At 38.5% G+C, this 24,277-nt stretch overlaps 1 protein-coding gene and 2 long non-coding RNA genes across 4 annotated transcripts; 1 reads left to right on the forward strand and 2 right to left on the reverse strand.

Annotated features, from left to right (window-relative positions):
- Positions 1-20: 20 nt before the first annotated feature.
- LOC123874194 lies at positions 21-437 on the reverse strand. The gene is made up of 2 exons (XR_006797848.1): positions 296-437; positions 21-114 (listed from the first exon to the last, which is right to left on the reverse strand). It is a non-coding gene; the product is annotated as an uncharacterized LOC123874194 (long non-coding RNA).
- Positions 438-846: 409 nt separating this feature from the next.
- On the reverse strand, positions 847-15,284 carry LOC123874182. 2 transcript variants are annotated; one of them, XM_045919421.1, is made up of 12 exons: positions 15,016-15,284; positions 14,773-14,924; positions 13,665-13,885; positions 12,689-12,838; positions 12,061-12,166; positions 11,469-11,571; positions 10,629-10,749; positions 10,247-10,501; positions 9,603-9,717; positions 8,895-8,992; positions 6,360-6,491; positions 847-5,538 (listed from the first exon to the last, which is right to left on the reverse strand). In XM_045919421.1, the coding sequence occupies exons 1-12, from the start codon at positions 15,059-15,061 to the stop codon at positions 5,454-5,456; spliced, it is 1,584 nt and encodes a 527-aa protein (XP_045775377.1). In that variant the 5' UTR covers positions 15,062-15,284; the 3' UTR covers positions 847-5,453. The 2 variants fall into 2 exon arrangements, with proteins under 2 accessions (XP_045775377.1, XP_045775379.1); XM_045919423.1 differs by having other exon boundaries at positions 5,401-5,538; positions 6,360-6,501.
- Positions 15,285-16,349: 1,065 nt separating this feature from the next.
- Positions 16,350-17,714, forward strand: LOC123874195. The gene is made up of 2 exons (XR_006797849.1): positions 16,350-16,834; positions 17,576-17,714. It is a non-coding gene; the product is annotated as an uncharacterized LOC123874195 (long non-coding RNA).
- The last annotated feature ends 6,563 nt before the right edge of the window (positions 17,715-24,277 follow it).

Here is a 24,277-nt window from a genome sequence, read left to right on the forward strand (position 1 = left end):
TTCTAAATAAAACAATATCATTCCAATTTATTCGTTTTATTTTAATATAATTATTTGGTTCGGAAACGTATTTAATACTTATCGTGATATATTAACAAATCACAATGTTGTCACCTTTATGGACCTTACACACAAGCGTTTTTTCAGCTTATGCGTTCGTTGAACGTTTGAGCCGCACAGACACCGTAACGCAATTTACTTGGAATTATTTTTTATTTTAGACATAATTAAAGGTAAAAGGAGCGCGTGCGTCCAACGAACGCCTACTCTGGAGAAACGCTAGTGTGAAGGGGACCCTTACATTTCCTTTCGAATTACACTTACATTATAATTACATAGTAAGATATTTTTCTCCCAATCAAGTTGTACACAAACCGCCCGAGATTTATAGAGCGCACTTTGACTCAGCTCTAACTTAAGACTGTTAAAACGAGACAGAGTTATATCGCTAATATAAATCTATCTCTTTTTAACTAAAACTTAAGCCTGAGCAAAGTCAAAGTGCACTCTATAGATCTCGATATGGCTAGGGGGGAAATTTAAATGCACATTTAACAAGCTAGGTCATGTGTCATTTATATCCGACTTCCAATAAGGATGTTGTTTTCGGCCCGTTTTTTTTGTTTGTAGGTACACCGATTTTTTTTCAAGGTTTCTAGAGGGACTAGCATTTGCGCATTACTTTTTTTGCGCATTTTTGCGCATCTTAATTTGCGCATCGTTCGTCCTACTGGGTTGAATTTTTGTAGTTATTTTTAGGTCTTGCGTGAAGATTCTGATATAATATTATCAACGTAGTTGCGTGAGCCGCATCACAACGCATGCCGGGTAGAATTTAATTTGATGTACAACCGGATTGGCTTCAACGTTACAATAATATCAACTCTTTGAAAATTAATACCACTATTAGATGTACCAATAAAATTGCTTTGGAATGCTTTCAATATTTTGGTGGGTAAAACAACTAAGATAATAACAATAATAATATGGTTTTCACATTAACATAAGATTAAGTAACGAAACCCTTAAAATTATAAATAATAGTGTCCGACCGAAGTTTTCTGACCGAAGCGAAGGCTATAGTCATAACCTTCGACCGAAGCTGAAGGTTTAATTATCCTAAGAGTACAAGATTGGCATAAAATGAACAAAATAAGGGTTTTTATATTGATATTATCTGTTGTCTTGTTGACTCCCCCAGAATAACTCTTCCATTGCGCTCTTGCGCATTAGTAACAGTTCCTTCAACTTCCGCCCATTAAGCAAGCCGATGGTTTGACCGAAGGTGGCTGAAGCCTAAAAGTTCGGTCAGACACTAAATAAAAGATGCTTTGTTTAATATTTTTCACCGAGTAAAGCCCGTACTTTACCCTCTTGCGAAATGCAAATTGCTTTGCAAAACAACAGTGTTGATGGTAGTTTAGAAAGTAGGCATATTAACAGTGAAGTACAGTGAAACAAAATTCATAAAACAGTGTGCATTTTTTGTGATATTTACACTCAATGAATTTTTTTACAAAAAACAAAGCCCATCCTGCCATTAAAATTAGAATATATGAATAACACAAAAAAAAACAATAAAATAATATATCCGTTTTTAACATATAAATAAATAGGTTATGTAAGTATTTATCATGATTCATTATTTTTTTTAACTTAAACGTAACATAATATGGTCTATTACTTGAAATTAGAGACACTTGACAAATTGAGATGACAATTACTATATCTCAGTTTTTGGCGAATTTGAGTTTCAATATGATCGAAATCGCCAAAAACTGAAACACCATGTTCTTCTTTGCAGGTGTCGAAATATGGAATTGGTCTGACTTTTTTTATTAGGTACTATTATTAAATTATTTAATAATTAAAGCAGTGTAAGTACACACGACACTACACCAAAATGTTAAAGTTAATGAACCACAAAAACGGTCAGAAAGAACTCACTCACTTACTACTATCGATTCCTTATCTAAATTTATTTTAATCAAAAATAGATTAGAACTTTCGCATCGTACCTACTAATCTATCCGTTAAGGTTAATGTCCGAATTATTAACTTTATTCAAATTAAAAATAAAATCTAAATATTTCTTGTTACACTTACTTAGTTACTTATATTTTATGCAAAAGTGTTTTCCTATTCAATTGCATTTTGTAATTTTAAACTTCAACATGCTAATTTTCAATTAAATTTTTGTTTGAATTTCGAACATTAACCCTTGTTAGTGTATTTTCTCAAAGGGTATATGAAATAACATCGATAACTATTAAATATTAAAATATAATCTGTTCGTCTCAACATATAGCGTCGCCGTCCGATATTTTCCCTTCAAAAATAGTTTTATAATCTTATTTATTATACACCTGTTTGTATTAATTACTTAATCATTACTAGCTCTTCAATGTGGCTCGATCATAACTATTGGACTAAGAGCTAGTGATCCCCAAATTCACACCGTATAAGGGTGCGTTCCCACCGAAGCGGATCTGAGCGGACACTCAATAATCTGATTGGTCGAATGACTGACTTCTCTCGCGCCATTTTAACCCTGTGGGCCAACTGTCATGTCAAAAGTACGGTTCACTTTTAAAATAAGGACTAAAATAGCACTTTTGACATAAAATTTGGCATTTAAAGATAAAATGGCGCGAGAGTACTTAAATTTTACGCGTTACAGATATTGGGAAATAATTCTATCAGTTTGCCTTCTAGTTTTTTGGCGGACTAAATTACTTGATTTTCGAGCAAAAAAAAACTAATTATACTAACGACCGCCCGTGATGTCGCTCGGCGAAAATGTAATTTCCCCCGTGTTGCGCGTACGTTGTGTTCAATCGACTAATCAGATTTTAAGAGAAGACGAGATAAAATTATCAATAAGCTTACCATAAAATAACAACGGCATTTTGACGATCGCAATCATCTCTGATTGGCTAACACTCTTTTGCTATTGGCTAAAATGTACTTTTTCAGAAAAAATATCATACATTCAGCCAATTACAACAATTGAGATTGAGGATGCTTTCTATAATCAATCAGCTGATTGGTCTGCTTGACTCATCTCCGCTTTCGTGGACTGGCAACCTTAACCCAAACATTTTCTACCCGCGCAAGAAGCCCACTACTTGCTCTGTGTCCACAAGGCAAACTCACTAGTTTTCCTCTACTATTTAAATAGAAAAGATTTAAATTCTCGAATGTCTACCTAGCTACGACATGTAAAAACGTGAATTCGTTGGCGACATTCTCGTTTTTTCCTTGTATTCATTTCCCAATTTGGCACCATTATATCCTATTTTAACACTAAACACAGCTACTTATTAAATTCTTAAAACACTGGATTTAATGTAGAAAAATAAATTTGTGAACTAACCTGCACTACGGGAATTTCGGTTAACTATTCATACATTAATTTTATTGCCACGGGTTAGATGTTTCGGAGCGCACTGTTAAGAGAGGAGACCTAGTAGACTAAGAACTGGTTAATACTATTAATACTTAATTTCTATCGTCTTGGTTGGTTGTTGCTTTTTAATCCACTCTGTAAGGTCCTATCCACGCCGTGCGATTTCAAAACATATAATCCGTACAAAATGAGAACTCACTCACCATTTTAACTCTACATATGTGTCAACTGTCACGTCAAAATCGATTTTAGTCCTTATTATACATAGAGTTGAGTGAGATCTCAAAATGTACGCATCATACCTCACTTCTTTCTCAAATCTATAGTAAAACTTACATTCTAGCGATACCTAAAGGAATTCTTCTAAACTAGCCACAATTGAAAACTTTGGAACGCTACCAAGTTTTCAGTAAATACCCCCGTTTACCGATAAATCTTATAGATTTACTAACAGAAAGTAAAAATAAACGCAGAATTTGTAAATCTTCTTAAAAACAAAAGAATTAATTCTTTGGTAAAATTGTGTAAAAACTTAATAGGTAGTGTAAAAAAAATCTCCATATAAAATTAGAACACACTATGTGCAAAAATAAACAATAATAATTTGTGTAAATAAACAATAAATTATGTGGGAATGTCACCTCTATACTAACCCTTATACATAACAATAGTTTCCATAGCTTATGAGAAGTTCACGTGAAAGAACGTATGAAAAAAATAGGGAAGACATGATGACACATAAATAATAGTTTTTCTTTTTACTAACTTAAATTACATAAGAGCGGGTGTAAAGGCAAATACAAACTGGGCCCACGAACGTAACGGAGAGCCATATGACATTTGGACACATTATTTTGTATGAAAACATGGATTAGCAACTAACTTGTGAATGAAAGAATCTCACACAGGACTTCGACCTACGATGTCTACTTATTATGAGATTTTACGTCACAGATAGAATTCGAGTGTCAAAAAACAAAAACGTCAGAGTAAAATAGACCTAAACTTGCTTCATTTAGGTATAATATATGCATGCATTGTTATGATTGAAATTCGGGTGGCGCTAATTTCGATCGCTTCTCGTATCTTTCGCGGTACTATAAACTTTTCCCGGGTTAATACGAAAACCTTATCGATACGCATATAGTGAGTCAACTCGAATTGTGGAATAAATATCATCGATTTTAATTTCAAAAGGTTTTCGCTCGAAACACTGGCCATAGCTGTATGAACGAACTTGAGCATTAAGATACGATATTTAACTTGTGTTTAAGCAAAAGCTTAAACACAAGTTTTTTGACGCTCGAATTCTATCAAAGTCGGTGAGATGTAAAATCTCATACTGAGCACACAGATCGACGTATGAAAGTAAAAGGGATATTTGTACGTATGCCACGTGCACGACGGACACAAAACGTGATTAAAATATGTACACCAACGTTGTAACTGAGACATAGCGTTCATGGGGCCAATCTGTCTTTACCATTGACTTTACTATACAAACAAGACTACCAATATAAGAAAAGTTTACCAAAAAACGTCCGAACGCGAGGCGTTGTGTTAGCAAGCAATAACTTTAACTTTGAAATTGAGACATAATATCGTTACAGTAAGGTGCAATTTCAATTATAGTTGTTCTATTTCACTGTTCAATTTGGGTTGTAGTGATTGTTCCGATAAGCGTTAGCGCATCTACGCACACTATAACAATGTGTACATGCGCACTCACACAAACATAGCCAAACGGTCTTCGTTTAATAGAACATCTGACTTGGACCGAAAAATGGCCCAGTAATGGGCGTGAGCACTTGTTTGTCTCAAATATTTGGAGCATGATTGCACAGTACCGGTCAGGCAATATAGTACATCGACCTTTAGAAAGAGAAAGTGGTCTCGTAGAGCATTGTCTCTGTCATTGAGACTGACTACAAAGTCGAAATCTCTTTTTAAAGGTCGATGTACAATATTTCCTGCCGGCTACTGTAAGTCTTGTTGGTACATCAAGTCAATGGTCAAAAAAAAATTATATCAAAGTGGTCATGTCTCATTCTTCCTCAGACTCGCTGTCGGAATCGGGGATGGTGTTGAACCAGTTCTCCCAGTTCGATGGATTGTCCAATGTGTTACGTCTGTAAACAAAACACTAACTTTAAATTGAAGTTATATTATAGTAGGATTCAAACGTGTTGGCGACTGAGAAGTTAGTCACTATTTCGGGTCGCAACGACATATTTTTGGGTCACATTCCATTAATGTTTTTTCGTATTTAATACCGCGCGGGTCCGCTTTAGAATCTTATTTTTGAGCCGCCAAAAAGAAGACAACCTCCTTGGGGCAAAGTGGGGGTCTCAGGTGCGATTTGGGAATTTATAATTTCTAAATTGTCTCTGGGTTGGTCTGGTGAAAGGTTTCAGCCGTGGCTAGTTACCACCCCACCGCCAGAAGCCATGCCACCAAGCGATTTAGCGTTCGGGCAGCCGCACGCTCCTCGGTACGCTCACGCCCGCCGCAGCCCGCAATAGTGATGTGCCGAGTCGGCACATATTTTTGGTATTTGAGATTTCTGATACACCTTAAAATTATTTTCAATGCAAACGCACGAGTTTCCTAGTCGAATGTAGAAACTAGACTGGTCAAGAGGAGACTAGACGCTTAGGCTGAGATCTATGGAACGCACTTTGACTTTGCTCAGACTTAAGACACTGTTAAAAGGAGACGTTATATCGCTGGCATAAATCTGTCTCTTTTTAACTGAAACTTAAGTCTAAGCAAAGTCACAGTGCACTCTATAGATTTCAACCTTAATGACGCGGGCACGCGCGACAGCCCGCTTTGTCAGCCACGTCGCATCGTTGGCTGCCACCGTCGGACGCTACCATCCCGGGGCGGTATGAATTGGAATCTTAAGATTGATCGAAGTGACAATGTATATGGGGCCCTTCATACATACCCGTGCCTGGTGACGGGCTGCGGCAGCGTCGCCGTGGCGGGCGGCGGCGCGGGCGGCGGCGGCGCGCGGCGCTGCAGGGTCTGCGTGCCGCCCCATCCCGAGCCCTCCGCACCTTCGCCGGCCTCCTCCCAGCTGCAACAGGCTGTATATTTACATGGGGGGGGTAAATAATATCCCCCCGATAAAAAATACCCCTAAAACATCATCATTATCATTCAATCATTCATCGAGAGTCATTTAGAGAGACGCAGCGAGTCAGCAACTTCATGGAGAAGCGGGTGGCGGTGCCCGCAGCACCACATGCTATTTTGAGATTATTTGTTATTGGACCGAATTCCTCCAAAATCGTTATTATTCTAGGACTCATGCGGCTATTCGATCCCTCTGCGCCTTCGCCGGCCTCCGCCCAGCTGCAACACGCTCTATATTTACATGGGGGATAAATAATACCCCCCGATAAAAGATCTCCTAAGGCCTTTAGGGAGACGCGGGGAGTCAGTAACTTCATGAAGAAGCGGTCATGTTATTTCGAAATTATTTGTTATTGGACCGAATTCCTTCAAAATTGTTATCATTCTTGGACTCATGCGGTTATGTGTGATGATTATCCTTTCTAAAGATGTAAAGTAATAATTTAACTGTTCAATTTATTAAATATAAAAAGACATTCAAGATTTTTTTTTTAATTAAGTATGATAAATGATATACCCGCAGTATAAAAGAAGCGATCGAACGCAATAAAGGGGCTAAAGTATTCGCTAAGAGTCTTGGGAGGAGCCATCTGACGAAGTTGAGAGCATCGGATGGCCGAATTGTTGCTTCGAAACCAGAGGTGCTAGCTGAGATCGAGCAGTTCTACGGGCAACTCTACTCTGCCCATGCTCCAAAACCTGCACCCACCCAAACCGCGAACGACAAACGTGCGAGACTTGTGCGCCACTATACCGATGACCTCCCGGATATCGACGTAGGCGAGATTAGTATAGCTCTCGGGCAGCTGAAGAATAACAAAGCCCCAGGTGATGACGGTATTACAGCGGAGCTCCTGCGCGCAGGAGGAAAGCCAATTCTCAACAAGCTTAAAGACCTCTTTAATACCGTCATCAAAACTGGCATAACACCTGAAAAATGGAGTAGAAGTGTTACTGTGCTCTTTTTCAAAAAAGGAGATAAAAGTCTGCTCAAGAACTACAGACCAATCTCACTTCTAAGCCATATTTATAAGCTGTTCTCGAGGGTGATTACGAATCGTCTCGCCCGAAGACTTGACGAATTTCAGCCTCCGGAGCAGGCGGGGTTTCGACAGGGCTACAGTACCGTAGACCACATCCACACGCTACGGCAGATTATACAGAAGACTCAAGAGTATAATCTACCCCTCTGTCTAGCGTTTGTGGACTACGAGAAAGCCTTCGATTCCATCGAGACCTGGGCTGTTCTGGATTCATTGCAGCGATGCCAAGTCGACTGGCATTATATCCAAGTGTTGAGATGTTTGTATGACTCCGCCACCATGTCCGTCCAAGTCCAAGACCAACAAACCAATCCAATCCCTATACGAAGAGGTGTGAGGCAGGGAGATGTAATATCCCCAAAACTTTTCACCTGTGCCTTAGAAGACGCGTTTAAGGAATTGGACTGGAAAGGTCGAGGCATAAACGTGAATGGCGAAAATATCTCACACTTGCGATTTGCGGACGACATAGTTCTATTGGCTGAATCGCTGCAGGACCTGGAGGAAATGCTGACCGAGCTTAGCTGTTCTTCCAGACGAGTAGGTCTTGAGATGAACATAGACAAAACGAAAGTAATGTTTAACGAGCACGCTATCTCAAGACCCGTCACCGTCGGGAATGTTAGCATCGAAGTTGTTCAAGAATATAACTACCTCGGCCAGATTATACAACTCGGCAGGAACAACTTCGACAAGGAGGCTGACAGAAGAATTCAGCTGGGCTGGGCAGCATTTTCAAAGCTACGTCAGGTCTTCGAATCGTCGATACCGCAAAGCCTTAAGACTAAGGTCTTCAATCAGTGCGTCCTACCTGTGATGACGTATGGAGCAGAAACGTGGACACTGACAGTTGGCCTCGTCCACAAACTAAAGGTCGCTCAGCGCGCTATGGAGCGAGCTATGTTGGGTATTACTCTCAGGGATAAAATCCGGAACGAGGAAATTCGCAGAAGAACCAAAGCGACCGACATAGCTCAAAGGATTAGCGAGCTGAAGTGGCAATGGGCAGGTCATGTCTGTCGCAGAACCGACGGCCGATGGGGCAGACGTGTTTTGGAGTGGAGACCGCGTACCGGTAAGCGCAGTGTGGGACGACCTCCTGCCCGCTGGACCGATGACCTGAAGAAGGTGGCGGGGAGCGGGTGGATGAGGAAGGCGGAGGACCGTGTTTGGTGGCGCGCTCTTGGAAAGGCCTATGTCCAGCAGTGGACGCATACAGGCTGATGGATGGATGGATGGATGATAAATGTTAATACTATGTTATGCGAATGCGACCATATTCGAGACGTCTAGCTCCTTACCCCGGGTTGGCGGCGGAGTGGCAGTTCTCGCACTCGCTGCGGTAGTCGTCCGCGTCCTCGGCGCGCGCGCTGCCCGCGTAGCTGCACACGCACGACGGCTGCACAACAAACATTCCCACTGTTACCATTTTTTTTCAAAAGAATATTAGCAAATGTCGTTACATAGGTATGAAGAAGATACGAATACTCCAAAATGTAGTTGCGATCAAAAACAGTACCAATGCCTTAGCTCATTTGTCAAAAGTTATGTAACACATTGATCAATGAGTGCATCATTAAGTTGCCTTCAAACTACGGAAATATAATATAATATATGTGAACAGTGACATTTAAAAGTAGGGTGAGCGATATTTATATACTATATTATATTCCGTAGTTTGAAATCAACTTAACACACATTTCTCGAATGTATTGCACAATAACCTCATACAGGCTGTAACCAGAACGCTAGCAAAAACTTAGCGTTATTATTATAATACCTAAACACATTCTAATGCCAATAACCATTTGTCTTATCTTGTAGATTGAAGTGATTTAGTATTTTTCGAACCCGCATTGTATAGCGTGCAAAACTCGGGTCAATTCAATACCCCACCTGGCGTGGCATTGATTTCGAGTTACCTATTTGCGGAACTTTCGGTGACCTCTAGCGTCAAACAGACGTTTTATTTGGAATATATTATGAACTTTTAAAAAATACAGGATTACCTTGTCGACGGTGAGGGGAAGCGTGGGATGGGCGGCCTCGGGCTGCGGTTTGGCCTTCGCGTCCTGCTCCTCGCTGTGAGCGCGCGCGCGGCCCCCTACCGACCGCAGCGACAATCTGCACCAAGATTTCAAGATAAACTACTCATGCCATGCAGTTACCTACATTGAAATATTATCATAACTATTGGAATATAATATGTATGTATGTGTAACCTCATTACATCTAAAAAATTAGGAAAGAAAAATAGTGTTCTAAGTACTTTCTGACATTCGTTTAGCTGTTGTTCTTGTAAACAATAAATTATAATTCATAATGATTGAGCTTTTATAAGTTTAGGTTAATATAATATTGCTTATTAGCGCTATTCGTAGGCTAGATTGTAATGTTAGTAAAGTACTGTCCTCAGCACTTTATGATATTAAAAAAAAAAATGATTGAGCTAGTTGGGTTATTCATTTTTATGTTATATCAATAACATAAGGAGTACAGGCAGAGGGAGTACAGAGGAGTACAACAGGGTAAGGGCGATGGTGCACTCATTTTCATAAAAATACGATTCAAAATGGCCGTCACACAAAATGTATGTGTGTATAATGTGTTTGATTCAAATTTTGACAGATCCTATTCTATTCTATTTACTCACACGTCGTCAGTCTCCGGCACGCCGGCGGTGGCGGCGGTGGCGGCGGCGGCGGAGGCGATGTTGAGGTTGCGCGGCACGCTGCGGCCGGTGTTGGCGCGGTCGATGCGGTCGATGCGGTCGGCGCGGTCGACGGGCCGGTGGAAGGAGCGCCGCACCTCGCCCTGCAGCGAGCGGTCAGCGCGCGTGAAGCCCAGCCCCATCGCCTCCAGCGTCGATGTGTCCACCGCGGTCGAGATGCGCGGGATCGTTCTATGTCTGGACACATTAACATCCACATAATTTACAAAACATACTTTGTATACTTAAACAAGTTTTTTTTATGTCTCCATACTAAAATTGTCTTATCGTTAATACGACCCTAGAAGTGCAGCAGTATACATACAGCGCGGTGTGCGTAGCGTAGAAGCCGGGCACGTTGTGCGGGCGCTCGTGGTCGTCGCGCGGCACGCTCAGCCGCGCGCTGATGGCGCCCAGGGACCCCGTCAGCCGCGCGCCGCCTCCCACTGAACATGACACGAAAAAGTTAACATATTATGTAAACACTAGCAAAAACTTAGCGTTATTAATATGCTACTTAAACACAATCCAATATAACAATTTGCCTTGTCTTGCAGTTTTATTGATTTAGTATTTTTATAGCGTGCAAAACTCGGGTCAATAGGTTACGACGTGACATTGACTTCGAGTCAATCAGATGTTTTATTTGCAATAAATTGTGAACCTCTAAAAAATACAGGAATTTTTTTCGTAGTTTTTTTAGTATCATCATCATCATCATCATCGCGTGCCTTCTTCGAAACGAAGTTTGGCGATCATCATCCGAAAAGCTTCTCTATTAAAAGCCGCCTCTTTCAACTTCGGGTAACTAAGCCCTGTCCACCCCCTTATATCGTCCAACCATTTACGTCTTTGGCGACCTTGAGCTCTTTTGCCTGCAATTCTCCCTTCCAAAACTAATCTTGGGAATGAGAATTGTCCTCCTCTCTGTAAATGCCCAAAGAAAGCGAGCTTCCTTCGCATGATGGTGGACATGAGTTCTCTCTCTTTGTGGACCAATTCCAGTACCTTTTTTAGTATCTCATCAGTAATCATCTGTCTTCGTTTTGCTAGCGTTCTGGTTAAACCCTGTATACTTTGCGGAATTCCATGATAAACATACCAGGGACTACAAGGAATACTACGAAATATAGAAAAAATATAGGATGAAAAAACTGCAACTTACTGTTAGGAGCCAAGGGATGCGGCATGACGACGGTGTCGCGCACCTCGGCCGGGTGCACCGGCTGCAGCAGTGGCGCGTTGAAGCAGTTCTGAGTGTTCGCGATCTGCTCACACCAAATGATTGTATTCATTAGTAAGATTTTTCTTTTTCTCTAATTATAATTATATTTTCCATCAATAAAATTGGATAAGTTTTAGCCATTTCACATGAACAATTTATGAAGAATCTATATATGTATGTATATGTAATTGCTGAAAAAGTTTGATTTTTTCTAAAAATATGAAAATCGAAACTCGAAAGAAGTTCACGATAACTCCGATTTTACAAACGAACCTGTAAACTTTCGAAGCTCTGGAGTTACACCAAAACCGGAATTCCGGAGCTCAAGCCCTAATGCGGAAGGATCTGGGGAACCCATAACATTATTATCCCAAGAAAACTTTTTTTTAATTCAGATACAAGTTAGCCCTTGACTGCAATCTCAACTGGTGGTAAGTGATGATGCAGTCTCCTCCATACATGTGATTAATGGCAAGAGGTAACCCTCAGCAATATGACACAGAGAGTGAGAGAGACGGAGGGTAGTGCTGACCTGAGTGAGCGGTCGGGGCAAGTTGACGTAGGCGTGCGAGGCGCACACGTCGTCGCGCGCCTCCGCCGCCGCGTACGTGCGGTGGTACGCTGCGTCGCTGCCCACTCTGCCGATAACGACATTATAATTTGGATACCAATAAAGGATTTTTGAAGAACCAATGAAGGAGAAGGAAAAGTTCGATCTCACTTATACAGTTTACCTATTAATGGTGTACTAGATGATGTTTGTGACTTCGTCTGCGTGGATTTAGGTTTTTTTTTAAATCCCCTGGGAACTCTTTGATTTTCCAGAATAAAAAGTAACCTATATTCGTCCCCGTCATGTAGACTAAGGTCCATTTGTCTTGTACTATTGTTTTTCGGCATACAATCAGTCCATGTGTGTTATGCTATGAAGTTTTGTACAGATCCATTTGTGTTCTTTGTAGACAATATTCCATCGCATGTTTATTAAATTGGTTAAAAATTTATTAAACTATGACTTTACACCTGTACTTGTGTTTTAGGTTTATAGAGTTAGATATTCACACTTGAATCTTTCCTTTGTACATTCAGATTGAGGGTGTTCAGTCTCGGACTGAGGTTGGTCTCATTCGTCACCTGACCTTGCCTGGTTAGGCACTAACCTGCCGGGTTCCTGGCGGCACTGCGCCATGGCCTCCTCGTAGGGCGGCGGCGCCTCCCCGCGCGGCAGGTAGTTGCACGGCGGCTTCCACGCGCCCAGCGCCGCCGTCTCGCAGCCGCCGCCCATGTAGCCCATACTGCCACTTATGTATCTACAAACAATGCATAACATAAAGAATCACTATAAATAGCTATAGATATTTTAGTAGAATCATCCGACTTCTAATAGCCAAGTCACTATTACTAGCCTTGAGTGAGCTGAGCCTCAAGAAAAAATTAATATAATGAGTGATTTGCTCAAAACATGATGGGCATCTCATTATAATTTTTGATTTTTGATGTCTTATAATATGATGATACTAGTATCATCATATTATAAGACATCAAACATCAAAAAAGCATGACTTGACTTTTCGTTTGCATGGATTTAGGTATTTAAATCCTGTGGGATTAGAATATTTATAATATTCGTAGGAAAGCTTTTAATCAATATTTTTTTTTGTAATCTGCTGATTAGTTACTTCGCAACAATAGTTCTCAAAAAAATATCATACAATTTTTGACAAATAACATTGCTAAATAGCAGCTTATCTACAGATTAAGATTATTATTATCACAGAGATTATAATATACTTGTATATCAGTTCAAAGGGCATTAATATTGAAATATGTTGTCTTTTTCCTTCCATTGTTTTAATTACATAGTTGTTTTTTCCTGTTACAAGTTCCATTGATATAACGTAATTGTTTTAATTAAATAGGTTTATAATGTGATGAATTCAATTCAATAATTCTCTCATTGTTTTGCTCATTGCTGAGAATTATTACACATTTATTATAGGGGCCTAGACATTTATTATAGATCAAGCAAAACAAAACTACGTCCTTGACGGAAAGTCACTTGACTGTCTTGGAGGCCCTTAAAAACTTATCTACCACAATTTTCAGTTTTATCTATTGTAGGTGAAGGCAACATACCCAATGCTGGTCAAACTCCGTTGATCTTCCATGTGAGGTGGTCTACGTCTCTTCTGCTTTCTCACTCTATAGACAACAAGAGCCACAGTTAAGAGGACTACAGCTGCCGCGCCTCCCGCTGCCACCCGCACATTGGCTTCAGTGCCTTCTGCTGGCTTAACTACATCATCCAGGCAGATGAACTCACAGCATGTGGTTCCCACACGGAATGACCGACAATCCTGTAGAAAAACAGTGATCTATTCATGTACTATGATATTATAGTTTATCTGTGTACTATGATCTTGTGAACCAAGCACTCATTTTGTTCAACTGAATTGTACAGTACCCAGTGCACATTGTTTAATCTGGGGATGAAATTGGTGAGGTGCTGAACAGTACTATTTAAATGAAAACACTGCTCAAGTGTGAATGGAACTCACATGCAAAGGGTTAACACATATAATACATAACAATCAACAATGTGATATGTAACATTCACACTCATGTAATCATACCAATGTTATAAACGCAAAAGTTTGTATGTATGGATGGATGGATGTTTGTTACTCTTTCACGAAAAAACTACTGGATGGATTTGGCTGAAATTTGAAATGGAGATATATTATATATAAATGAGTTCCCATGGGATTTTTAAAAACCTATAAAGTTGTGGGCATCAGCTATTAATAAAATAATCTTAGTCAGTTTGTGACTAATTAGATAACAGAATTGTAATTTTACAAAATAAATGTTTTGATATTTTATTGGTTTAAACAAGTATTTCTTTCAAAGTAGGCAATTATGCTGTGTAAATACAAGTAATACTGTATTCATTGAAATTACTTTAAATTAATATTTGTGGCTAATCATTTAAATCCAGTTTTAAAAAATAGTTGTTACTAATATTACCTATACTATCAAGTTTATTCATTGCCTTAAGCCAATTATCTTCAGTTTTAAAGTAAATATTTAAGTATTAGAAATAAGATTTTAAAGTTGCACTTAAATAAAGTTACAAGGACATGAATGAAATGCTAATTAATTTACAATAAAATCTCATTTTCCCAGTGAGAACTGTAATGGAACTGCTAGGTTTAATTAATAATGTCACTTGCCAGTACCATACCTGAGGAGGAGAGCACAGTACCGCCTTGCATACTTTCGGCAGACCATTATCACACACGCAGAGGGTGCAGGTATCCGGGCCGGGTACATAGTGCAGCCCGTTTGATATAAGCCTGCCGCGCAAATCTGTGCACTCACCCTGGGCCGCTACACCTGAAAATGTCACGACACCATACGTTTACACCCACAATTGTATAGTTTGCTGCCTCAGAGTTTATTTTATTACAGAGATATTTCCACTTACTATAAAAGTGTAAGATCGAAAAACACAGCACTGCTCTAACAAACATTTTAGTTTTGCACAGAAAATATCAAACCCAACACCAAGTCCACATTTTTAGGGCCTTAGGTCTTTTGTCCTATTTATTTTAAATCGATAGTCATTCGCTGACCGTGGGAAATCTTTACAAAAGATAGGGACAGACAGAAAATTGATCATGCGTCTTAGGCCTCGTCCCCCTCGTCCAAATACAATTTTCGTATTTTCGTACGAGTCCTACGAGTTTGCGCCTGTCGCCCGTCTTTCATTTCATAACATTGAATTGACAATTGACAGTTTTTTTTTTTCTTTCTCTCGTACTTGGCTTTACAAAGATTAGCCAATGTCAAGTTTGCAGTTATTTGTAACGAGTTAGGGAAACTATACAAGTATGGACCCCGTCTGTGCCAGCGCTCGCCAACTCACGCACGGCACCCCCTTAGAGCGCTTTCCAGTCAGTTAAACAAAAAAAAAATCACTCCAAAAAGGCAGAGCACGCCCGCCAGCTAACACCAACACAGACGAAGCCTCCATTGACATTTTAGACACAAAGCACAAAGTCAACCAGCTGCTCGTCATCTTGTTTTCTTTTTTTTTTTCTCTCGTCTGGCTTTTACAATGATTAGCCAATGTCAAGTTTGTAGTTATTTGTAACAAGTTAGCTAAACTATACAAGTATGGACCCCGTCTGTGCCAGCGCTCGCCGACATACGCACGGCACCCCCTTAGAGGGCTTTCCAGTCAGTTTTAACCAGGGCCGGCTATCCTATGGTATTTCAAATATGCTTAGGTACATTGCAAGTACATGTCTTCTATCTCACATAATTAGTATGGGTAGACATTAAGCTTCTCGCTTCACTACCACAGCTATATTTTACGCACACGTTTGAAATTTTTTATTACTATATGTATTATAGTTATATGGAATGGTCGCACGAGGACTGTGACCAGCTAAGGGTTTTACCCTAAAGGTGGAAGAAAAACGAGCTTAGATTTTTATAGAAAAAAGTATAATATTTTATTGGATTTAACTTTAAATTTCATGTTGCCAAAATTAAAGGTTTTTAAGAATCATAGAGCAAATTTAAGTAAAATAATATATTTAGGTTTGAAATTACAGTGATATAACATGATAACCATTTTTTGAATAAAGTAATATAAAACAGAGTAGCAGTAACATACAAAATATAAAAATGTTCAATGTCGTTCATTGGATTTCTCATTTCAATAGGTACGATTAAAAATCTGAATTTGGGGGAAATAAAATCAAATGTCGACAACACTGTTGATAAAACAAAAATGTGACAAAAATGGCGTAACGTAGAAATCAATAAAATACGAAAACTTTTTAGCCAATTTAAATCACTGTTTCATATGTTTTTCTTAGAAATTTATCGTCTTTTTTTCTTAAATTGAGTATACTTGTTTTGTATACACTCGTATAAAGAATCAGTGAGCGCTAATCACCATAACCGCGATTGAGAAATGTATTCCTTGGTTTGGACTTGCATTTTGCGTTTTCACGAAGATCAAAGGAAAGGTGGCCCACATCTAGCGAATGCCGAAGATGCACCAAACATCTTCTGGGGGTTCTGGGGACTTCTGGGGGTGTTCTTACTGTGAAGGCGATAAGGGCACGTAAAACAACCTCCAAGTGCAAGCTGCTGGAAAAACTACCTCAGGAGAGTGGCTGGACGAGAACGACTGGATGGAAAAGGCTAAAGGGACTCATACATGCATGCAGTATCATAACTATATAAGACTGCAATTACGGAGGTGGAAAGCATAGTTTTGTCATCACAGAGTAAGTATTACTAGATGATGCCCGCGACTTTGTTCGCGTGACTTAGATTTTTTAAATCCCATGGGAACTCTTTCATTTTCTGGGATGAAAATTAGTATCCTATGTCTCCTCCAGGATGCAAGCTATTTCAGTGCCAAATAGATGATGCCTGTGACTTCATCCACGTGGAATTAGATTTTTAAGAACTCTTTCATTTCATGGAACAAGAAATAGCCTGCATCCATCTCCGAGATGCAAGCTATCACCACAAAATTTCGTCAAAATTGGTTAAATGGATAGGCTGTGAAAAGTTACAGTTACACTTTCACGTTCATAATATTGGTATGGATTAATTTCAGATGAATTTCTTCATTAAACATGCCAAATCCAAATATATCCATTATACCAAATAAACAGGGATATTCTCACTGATGAGTGGCTAAAAATGTTCATTATGTTGTTCATTGTGAAGTATGAACTCTTTAATACACTTCAAAGCTTCCTATAAAATAAACACTTTGATACTCATGACTTTGTTTCGGTTTTTCAAAATTCCTATCTATGAGATGGATACTCTTTAATTTTCTAGGATAAAAAGCATGGCTCTTAAAATGCCTATCTGTGTCTCCAGATGCAAGCTGTTTCTCTGTGGGATTTCTCCAAAACTGGTTCTTTTGTTGAGCTAAAAAAAGAAAATTTACTCTATTAATGAATGATAATATAATTTACCATTTACTTTATGTTTCTGCCTTAACTTTCCAGAATAAGGAGTTGATCATCTGAATTTGTGTTTACACTGGGAACACAGTGAAATCCTGCACCTGAGGTGCTGTGTGAGAAGCTACAAAACTGATAAAGAAACATGTTGGAACTATACCTGCATTCCTATGAACAAATTGAGGCAAGTAAAACAGTGGTTTATTAAATATCATACCATATATCTATACATATAAAAATCACTGACTGACTGACTTACCAATGCACAGCTCAAACTACTTGACGGATGGGGCTGAAATTTGGTATGCAAATAGTCATTATGGTAGACGTAGCTAAGAAGGGATTTTTGAAAATTCAACCCATAAGGGGGTAAAATAGGGGTTTGAAATTTGTATAGTCCACACGGAAGGTGGAGAACCGTGTTTGGTGGCCCACTCTTGGAAAGGCCTATGTCCAGCAGTGAACGCATACAGGCTGATGGAATTGAATGTCATAGACTAAGGATTAAATACACAAACTTGGCTGATTTCTGTTTTTATACAATGTGCAGACTATTGTCATACACCTCATATTAAGAATCTGTACTACTTATTTTACATTCACTATACAAGCTTACACCCGTCATTTTGTCTGTAGTAAAACAATAATGGCTTTATTTAGACTTTATTTAATTTTCCAGTATAAATAGTATGGTATCCATCTTCAGGATGCAAGCTATCTTTCTGATATACATCTAAATTGGTTTTATTGTTAAGCTATGAAAAAGTGACATGCACAGGTAGCTAATTACAATTTTAGTAAAGATCTCTAACTTTTTGAAAATAAAATATAGCCTATGTCACTCATGATTTGCTCAGCTTTCTACTGGTCTAAGAATTTTAAAAATCGGTTCAGCAGTTTCAGATGTCAGATGCACATGAAGATATTTTTTATTTATTTGTTTTTTATAGCAATTCCATAAATACTTTCCTTAAATCTAACATCCATACTAATATTATAATTGCGAAAGTGTGTCTGTCTGTCTGTCTGTCTGTCTGTCTGTCTGCCTGCCTGCTACTTTTTCACCGCCCAACAGTTTAACCGATTCTGACGAAATTTGGTATAGGGTTAGCTTATATCCCGGGGACGGACACAGGCTACTTTTTATCCCGGAAAATCAAAGAGTTCCCACGGGATTCTTAAAAACCTATCCGCTTTACGATTCTGTCTGTCTGTCTGTCTGTCTGTCTGTCTGCCTGCCTGCTACTTTTTCACCGCCCAACAGTTTAACCGATTTTGACGAAATTTGGTATAGGGTTAGCTTATATCCCGGGGACGGACACAGGCTACTTTTTATCCCGGAAAATCAAAGAGTTCCCACGGGATTCTTAAAAACCTATCCGCTTTACGATTCTGTCTGTCTGTCTGTCTGTCTGTCTGCCTGCCTGCCTGCTACTTTTTCACCGCCCAACAGTTTAACCGATTCTGACGAAATTTGGTATAGGGTTAGCTTATATCCCGGGGACGGACACAGGCTACTTTTTATCCCGGAAAATCAAAGAGTTCCCACGGGATTCTTAAAAACCTATCCGCTTTACGATTTGTATGAAATTTGGTACCAAGGTAGCTTGCGTCCCTGTAATTGACATAGGCAACTTTTTATCCTGGAAAATCAACCAGTTCCCACGGGATCTTTAAAAACCTAAATCCACGCGGACGAAGTCGCGGGCATCCTCTAGTTTGGAACAAAATACTATGGTAGTATTATAGATACCCAGTTTTGGGTGTTGCAATTTGGTCTGTGCAGCGGGCCCTAGCAGGGAGACCCATATTTTTATTTTTATTATATTTAAGTCGTTAAGAAGATCATTTATGGCATAATAGCACTTTTTCTAAAAAAAAGTTTACCAATCTCCTTCGCAGTGGCAAAGATGGGTTGAATGTTTATTATTATATTATGAATGGCAAAAAAGTATATCATAATATATGTGATGTTCCACATCTACTAAAATGTCATTTAAACAATTTCAGAAAAAGGACCTAATCATCGGTAATCGCCGTGCTATTTGGGTGTCAGATCATTGAAAAAATATATGCGGTAGGTGGGATTGGTGGCACTGTAAGGAATACTCGACTAACAGATAGACATTTGAAACCAAATTCTGTCGATAATATGAAGGCAAGTAAAGACATCTTACCATACCAAACTGAAGTTTTACAAACATTTTATGAAGAAACAGGTGTGAGCACCCAAAAGTATTTAGCATTGCAACGACTCGTATCAATTTTTAGGGTTCCGTACGTGAAGGGTGCCAATGAGACTCTATTACTAAGCCTCCGCTGTCCGTCCGCTTACACGTCCACCTGTCCATCCGTTTGTCTGTATGTCTGTTTTTCAGCGTGCTAAATAGTGTTATATCTTGTGCGATGGTACGGAACCTTTTGTGTGCGAGTCCAACTCACACTTGACCAATTTTTATTTTGGCTTATTACACATTGCCCCTCCAAGTAGGACAAAGTAGATTGTATAACATTTTAAAGTTCAATTTGTCCCACTAATTATTGGTTTGACCAATTGGTGCATAAAACAGCGGCACCAGTGGCACTATTTTTAAGGTCCAGCCCAAAAATTTCTTGAATTATGTATTAGCATTTATTTTAATTCATTTAGGTCTTTTATTTTTAGGGTTCTGTATCTCCAAAGAAAAAAGGAATCCTTATACTTCGTTTTCTGTCTGTCTATCTGTGTCTCTATCAAGACAAGGGAATCAAAGCTCTTGAGATACTTCCCGTATATAATCCATGACATTTGGTAGCTAGCAATGTCCTAATAGCACAATAATTAATAAAGGGAAAAATCCGAAACCATGAATTTGTGGTTACATCACATATCTAATCAAAGTCAAAGATTATCATGAAATGTTGTGATTTATGTCTCATAATATTATAACTAACAATTTGCTCGAATTTGTGTAATTCATTGATAATTCATTTTACCTTTCAGGTCAAGCTTTAAGAGAAGCTTTTGCTGTAAGAGTCTTTAGCAGAGAGGTGGCCCTCACTGTGTCAATGCGGATGAAGACATACATGGACATTTTAACAATTGACGATTATTGTACGATACCTGTAAACATCGATGATGGCATTTTCATTACAGAGATAATTTTATTTATAAATAATTTATTCGATTGCTTAAACGGTTGTGGTCATTCTAAAAGTGGTTTTAAGAACGCATTGTCCGGAAAATTGCAACCATTTAGCGTTTTGGAATGATGACGAATTTAGTTGGTCAGGCTTTAGGTATAAAAAATCCGGTCAAGTGCGAGTCGGACTCACCCACGAAGGTTTCCATATCATTATACAAGATATTGGCAACAGCGCCATCTATATCTGATTTAGTAAACTTAATTTTTTGTGAATTTGTAAACTGATCATGATTTTCTAAATCCACATAAATAGATTTTGAAAATTTTTGTTTTATACATTTTACTAGAATATATTTTGGTTAATGTACCTAGTTTAATGGAAAAGATTTACATTTGTCGAGGGTTTTATACCTCAAAAGGAAAACAGGAACCTATAAAGGATCACTTCATTGTCTGTCTGTCTGCCCCCCGTGTCTGCCATTTTGGGGGAATCAAAATAGGAATCATGACATTTGGCTGGTGGCAATGTCTTAAAGCACAATTGAACGAAAAAATTTGAAAACCGTGAACTTATGGTTACATCACAAAAAAATTAAAGATTTGTGTTCCCAATCAAATAATTAGTTTAACTAAATCACATTCGTCATTAATTTGCACAGTTTTATTACACTGGTTTGAGATTTCTTGTACGATCGTGCGGAACCCTTCTGTGCGAATCCGACTCTCACTTGAATGGTATTTTTAGAATCAAGTACAATTATTATTGTTGAAAACATGACTACATCACACTAATATTATAAAGGCGAAAGTTTGTATGTGTGTGTGTGTGTGTGTGTATGTTTGTTACTCCTTCACGCAAAAACTACTGGACGGATTTGGCTGAAATTTGGAATGGAGATAGATAATATCCTGGATTAGCACATAGGCTACTTTTTATCCCGGAAAATCAAAGAGTTCCCACGGGATTTCGGAAAACCTAAATCCACGCGGGCGAAGTCGCGGGCATCGGCTAGTAACTGAATAATAATGACATACTTTTGTGTCATAAGACACAAAAGTATGTCATTATGTAAGTATGTATAAGTATCAGTATAAGTATGAGATAAGTCATGTTGTTATGCAAAATTCTTGTTGCATTATCTGGTTTTGTATTGTATTTCCTGACAATGTAAATTTTATTACTTAAATCGGTTGATACTTCTGCCGTCCTAACGAAGAGAGCAATAACTAGGTTTCGACTACTTTCGAGATATTCGCGGTTATGATTAGCTACTTACAAATCGTAATATTACATATTGCAGTTTTGATAACCAACAGAACCGAAACTACTGAAGATACAAAAAAGACGTCTAAGGCGAAAATATAGAGCATTTTCGTGATTACGGATATGGTCTTAAGTCAATTTGCCCAAAAACTCGACTTATTGCACTCTTTGTTAGGACGGCAGACTTGACCTCAGTAACTTTAAAGTTTAAATGAATAATATCTTTATGAAGACTACGATAATTTGGCATTTGCGTCTTGTATAATTCGTCCAAGACGTTCGATTGTGTTAAATATAAAACGCTGGTCAGAAAACTACAATTATTACACTTATAGCAATTCATTTTATGATATTTAATTGTTATACAGTTTATAATAATCTCTCAAAACAACGTTTTGGAGATGTATCTTGAAATCTAAAGTTTTTATTTTCTAAAAGATAATGATAAAAAAATAGTATGATTAAATTGCTCTGACTAGTTTTAAGTGTGATTGTGAGATGGCAATAACAAAAAAATACCCAGCTGAGTTTGTTGTGGTGCATTGGAACCCTACGAAGGTTTAGTTTAGGTACTTTAAGGGCCGGCGCACATATGGGGGAGCGCAGCGCAGAGCATTTTTCACAGTAAAAGTATTATCGACTTTGTCCTCATTGAAATAATATCTAAATTTAATTGTGCATCCGTGCGGATACTTGCGCAGTCCCGCGCGTACTCGCGCATTCTATGGTAGAAATTCGCGTAATGTGTCACGCGATTAGAAAACTTTGCGGGCATGCTCTGCGCTGAACTCCGCCGCACTCCGCCATGTGTGCGCCGGCCCTTAAGGGCATGAGACGGGTCTGCCCGCGAAATTCAATTTTAATTTGATTTTTCGCAATTTGTAAACTAATACAACAACCTAGGCTTATGGCATTTTAATTGCTCCAATGGCAGTAGCATCCTCACAGATTTATATAAAAACCTTTACTTGAAAGGGTCCAGTTTAAGAAATTAGCTCTAGTATCGTCGACTAATTTGTGGGTTATAGTGGGTACTAGAGCTAATTTCTTAAACTGGACCCTTTCAAGTGAAGATTTTTAAATAAATAGTTGGGGATGATACTGTTATTGTCGCAAATAGAATGCCATAAGCCTACGTTGTCGTATTAGTTTACAAATTGCGAAAAACCAAATTAAATTTGAATTTCGCGGGCAGACCCGTCGCATCCATCTTAATTTTTAAGCGTGCTAATATTTATCACCATCACGTCATTGAACCAAAAATAGTTAATAAGATTTTTAAATCGTTAATAAATTATTTAAATTATTTTATTTCGTTTTATTTTTGTTGACCAAAAAAAGTTGAATAAATCGGTTATTTGCCGAAAATCGGTAAATGAAAACCGAAAAACCGATATTTTTACGATAAAGTGCGACACTATATTTAATTTGCGATTCATTACGATTTTCGAAGCTCATCCCTAAAATTACTAGGCTGTCATGACGTCATCGTGACGTTTCGCCGCAACCGTTTACATCTATATTATATTGTGGGAAAGAGATGTGTAATGTATAGTGTTAAATTGCCATAAGAGGGTGAAATAGAAAGACCATGATACAAAGAAAGTTTATTATAGATAGATATTGATTTTTTCCATATATATAATCCGATATTATCGGTATGTATAGTACTCGCTACTAATCATAAACAGATCTATGGAACTTCGTCGTCTATCTCCGGATTCGTGGTCTGTGGTTTTAACAAAAAAAACACTCCAAAAAGTCACAACACGCGCGCCAGCAAACGCCACCACAGACAAAGTCCATCATCTTGTTTGTCTATGGTACTTATAAATATCTATGGGTACGTCCCGTCCACAGAGGTCCACAGACCTAGTATCTCAGACAAAGTATCGACTCGACAACAAAAATCAAAATAATAATACTTAACGTATGAAAAAATGTCTTAAAAGGGCGGGAAACTGCGTACATAAGCGGACGTGAAATTTTCTTCCTTTAATTTTTTAATACAATTTGGAAAGGGATTGGTGTTGTTTTATAGTGTAAATATTGTAGTTTTAGTGACATTTTCATAGTAGATAGCTGTATATATAGGTAAGTTTTAAAATTTAGTATAGTTTAAATTTCAACGTTATGGACATCCGGCCCCCCGATCCAGGGGGGTCAAATCCTTCGGGATCATTGGATAATACATCAAAAATGGATATACTAATAGCAGCGGTTGAGTCGTCAATGGACACTGATGTATCTGTCGTGTCCAATGTCGACAAAACTCTTAAAAGGAAAATATTCTCACGCATTTGTTTAACATGTAATAAACGAAAAAGGAAAACAAAAACTAGAGATGGAAAAGAACAG

Source organism: Maniola jurtina, chromosome 18 (assembly GCF_905333055.1).
Source record: "Maniola jurtina chromosome 18, ilManJurt1.1, whole genome shotgun sequence".
NCBI classification, from domain to species: domain Eukaryota; kingdom Metazoa; phylum Arthropoda; class Insecta; order Lepidoptera; family Nymphalidae; genus Maniola; species Maniola jurtina.

Coding starts and splice junctions, on each gene's coding strand:
- LOC123874182 (XM_045919421.1), bottom strand. CDS start 15,061: ATGTTTGTTAGAGCAGTGCTGTGTTTTTCGATCTTACACTTTTATA. Junction 13,886..14,772: donor TACTGTGCTCTCCTCCTCAG/GTATGGTACTGG, acceptor GTTTTTCTACAG/GATTGTCGGTCATTCCGTGT. Junction 12,839..13,664: donor CGGAGTTTGACCAGCATTGG/GTATGTTGCCTT, acceptor CATTGTTTGTAG/ATACATAAGTGGCAGTATGG.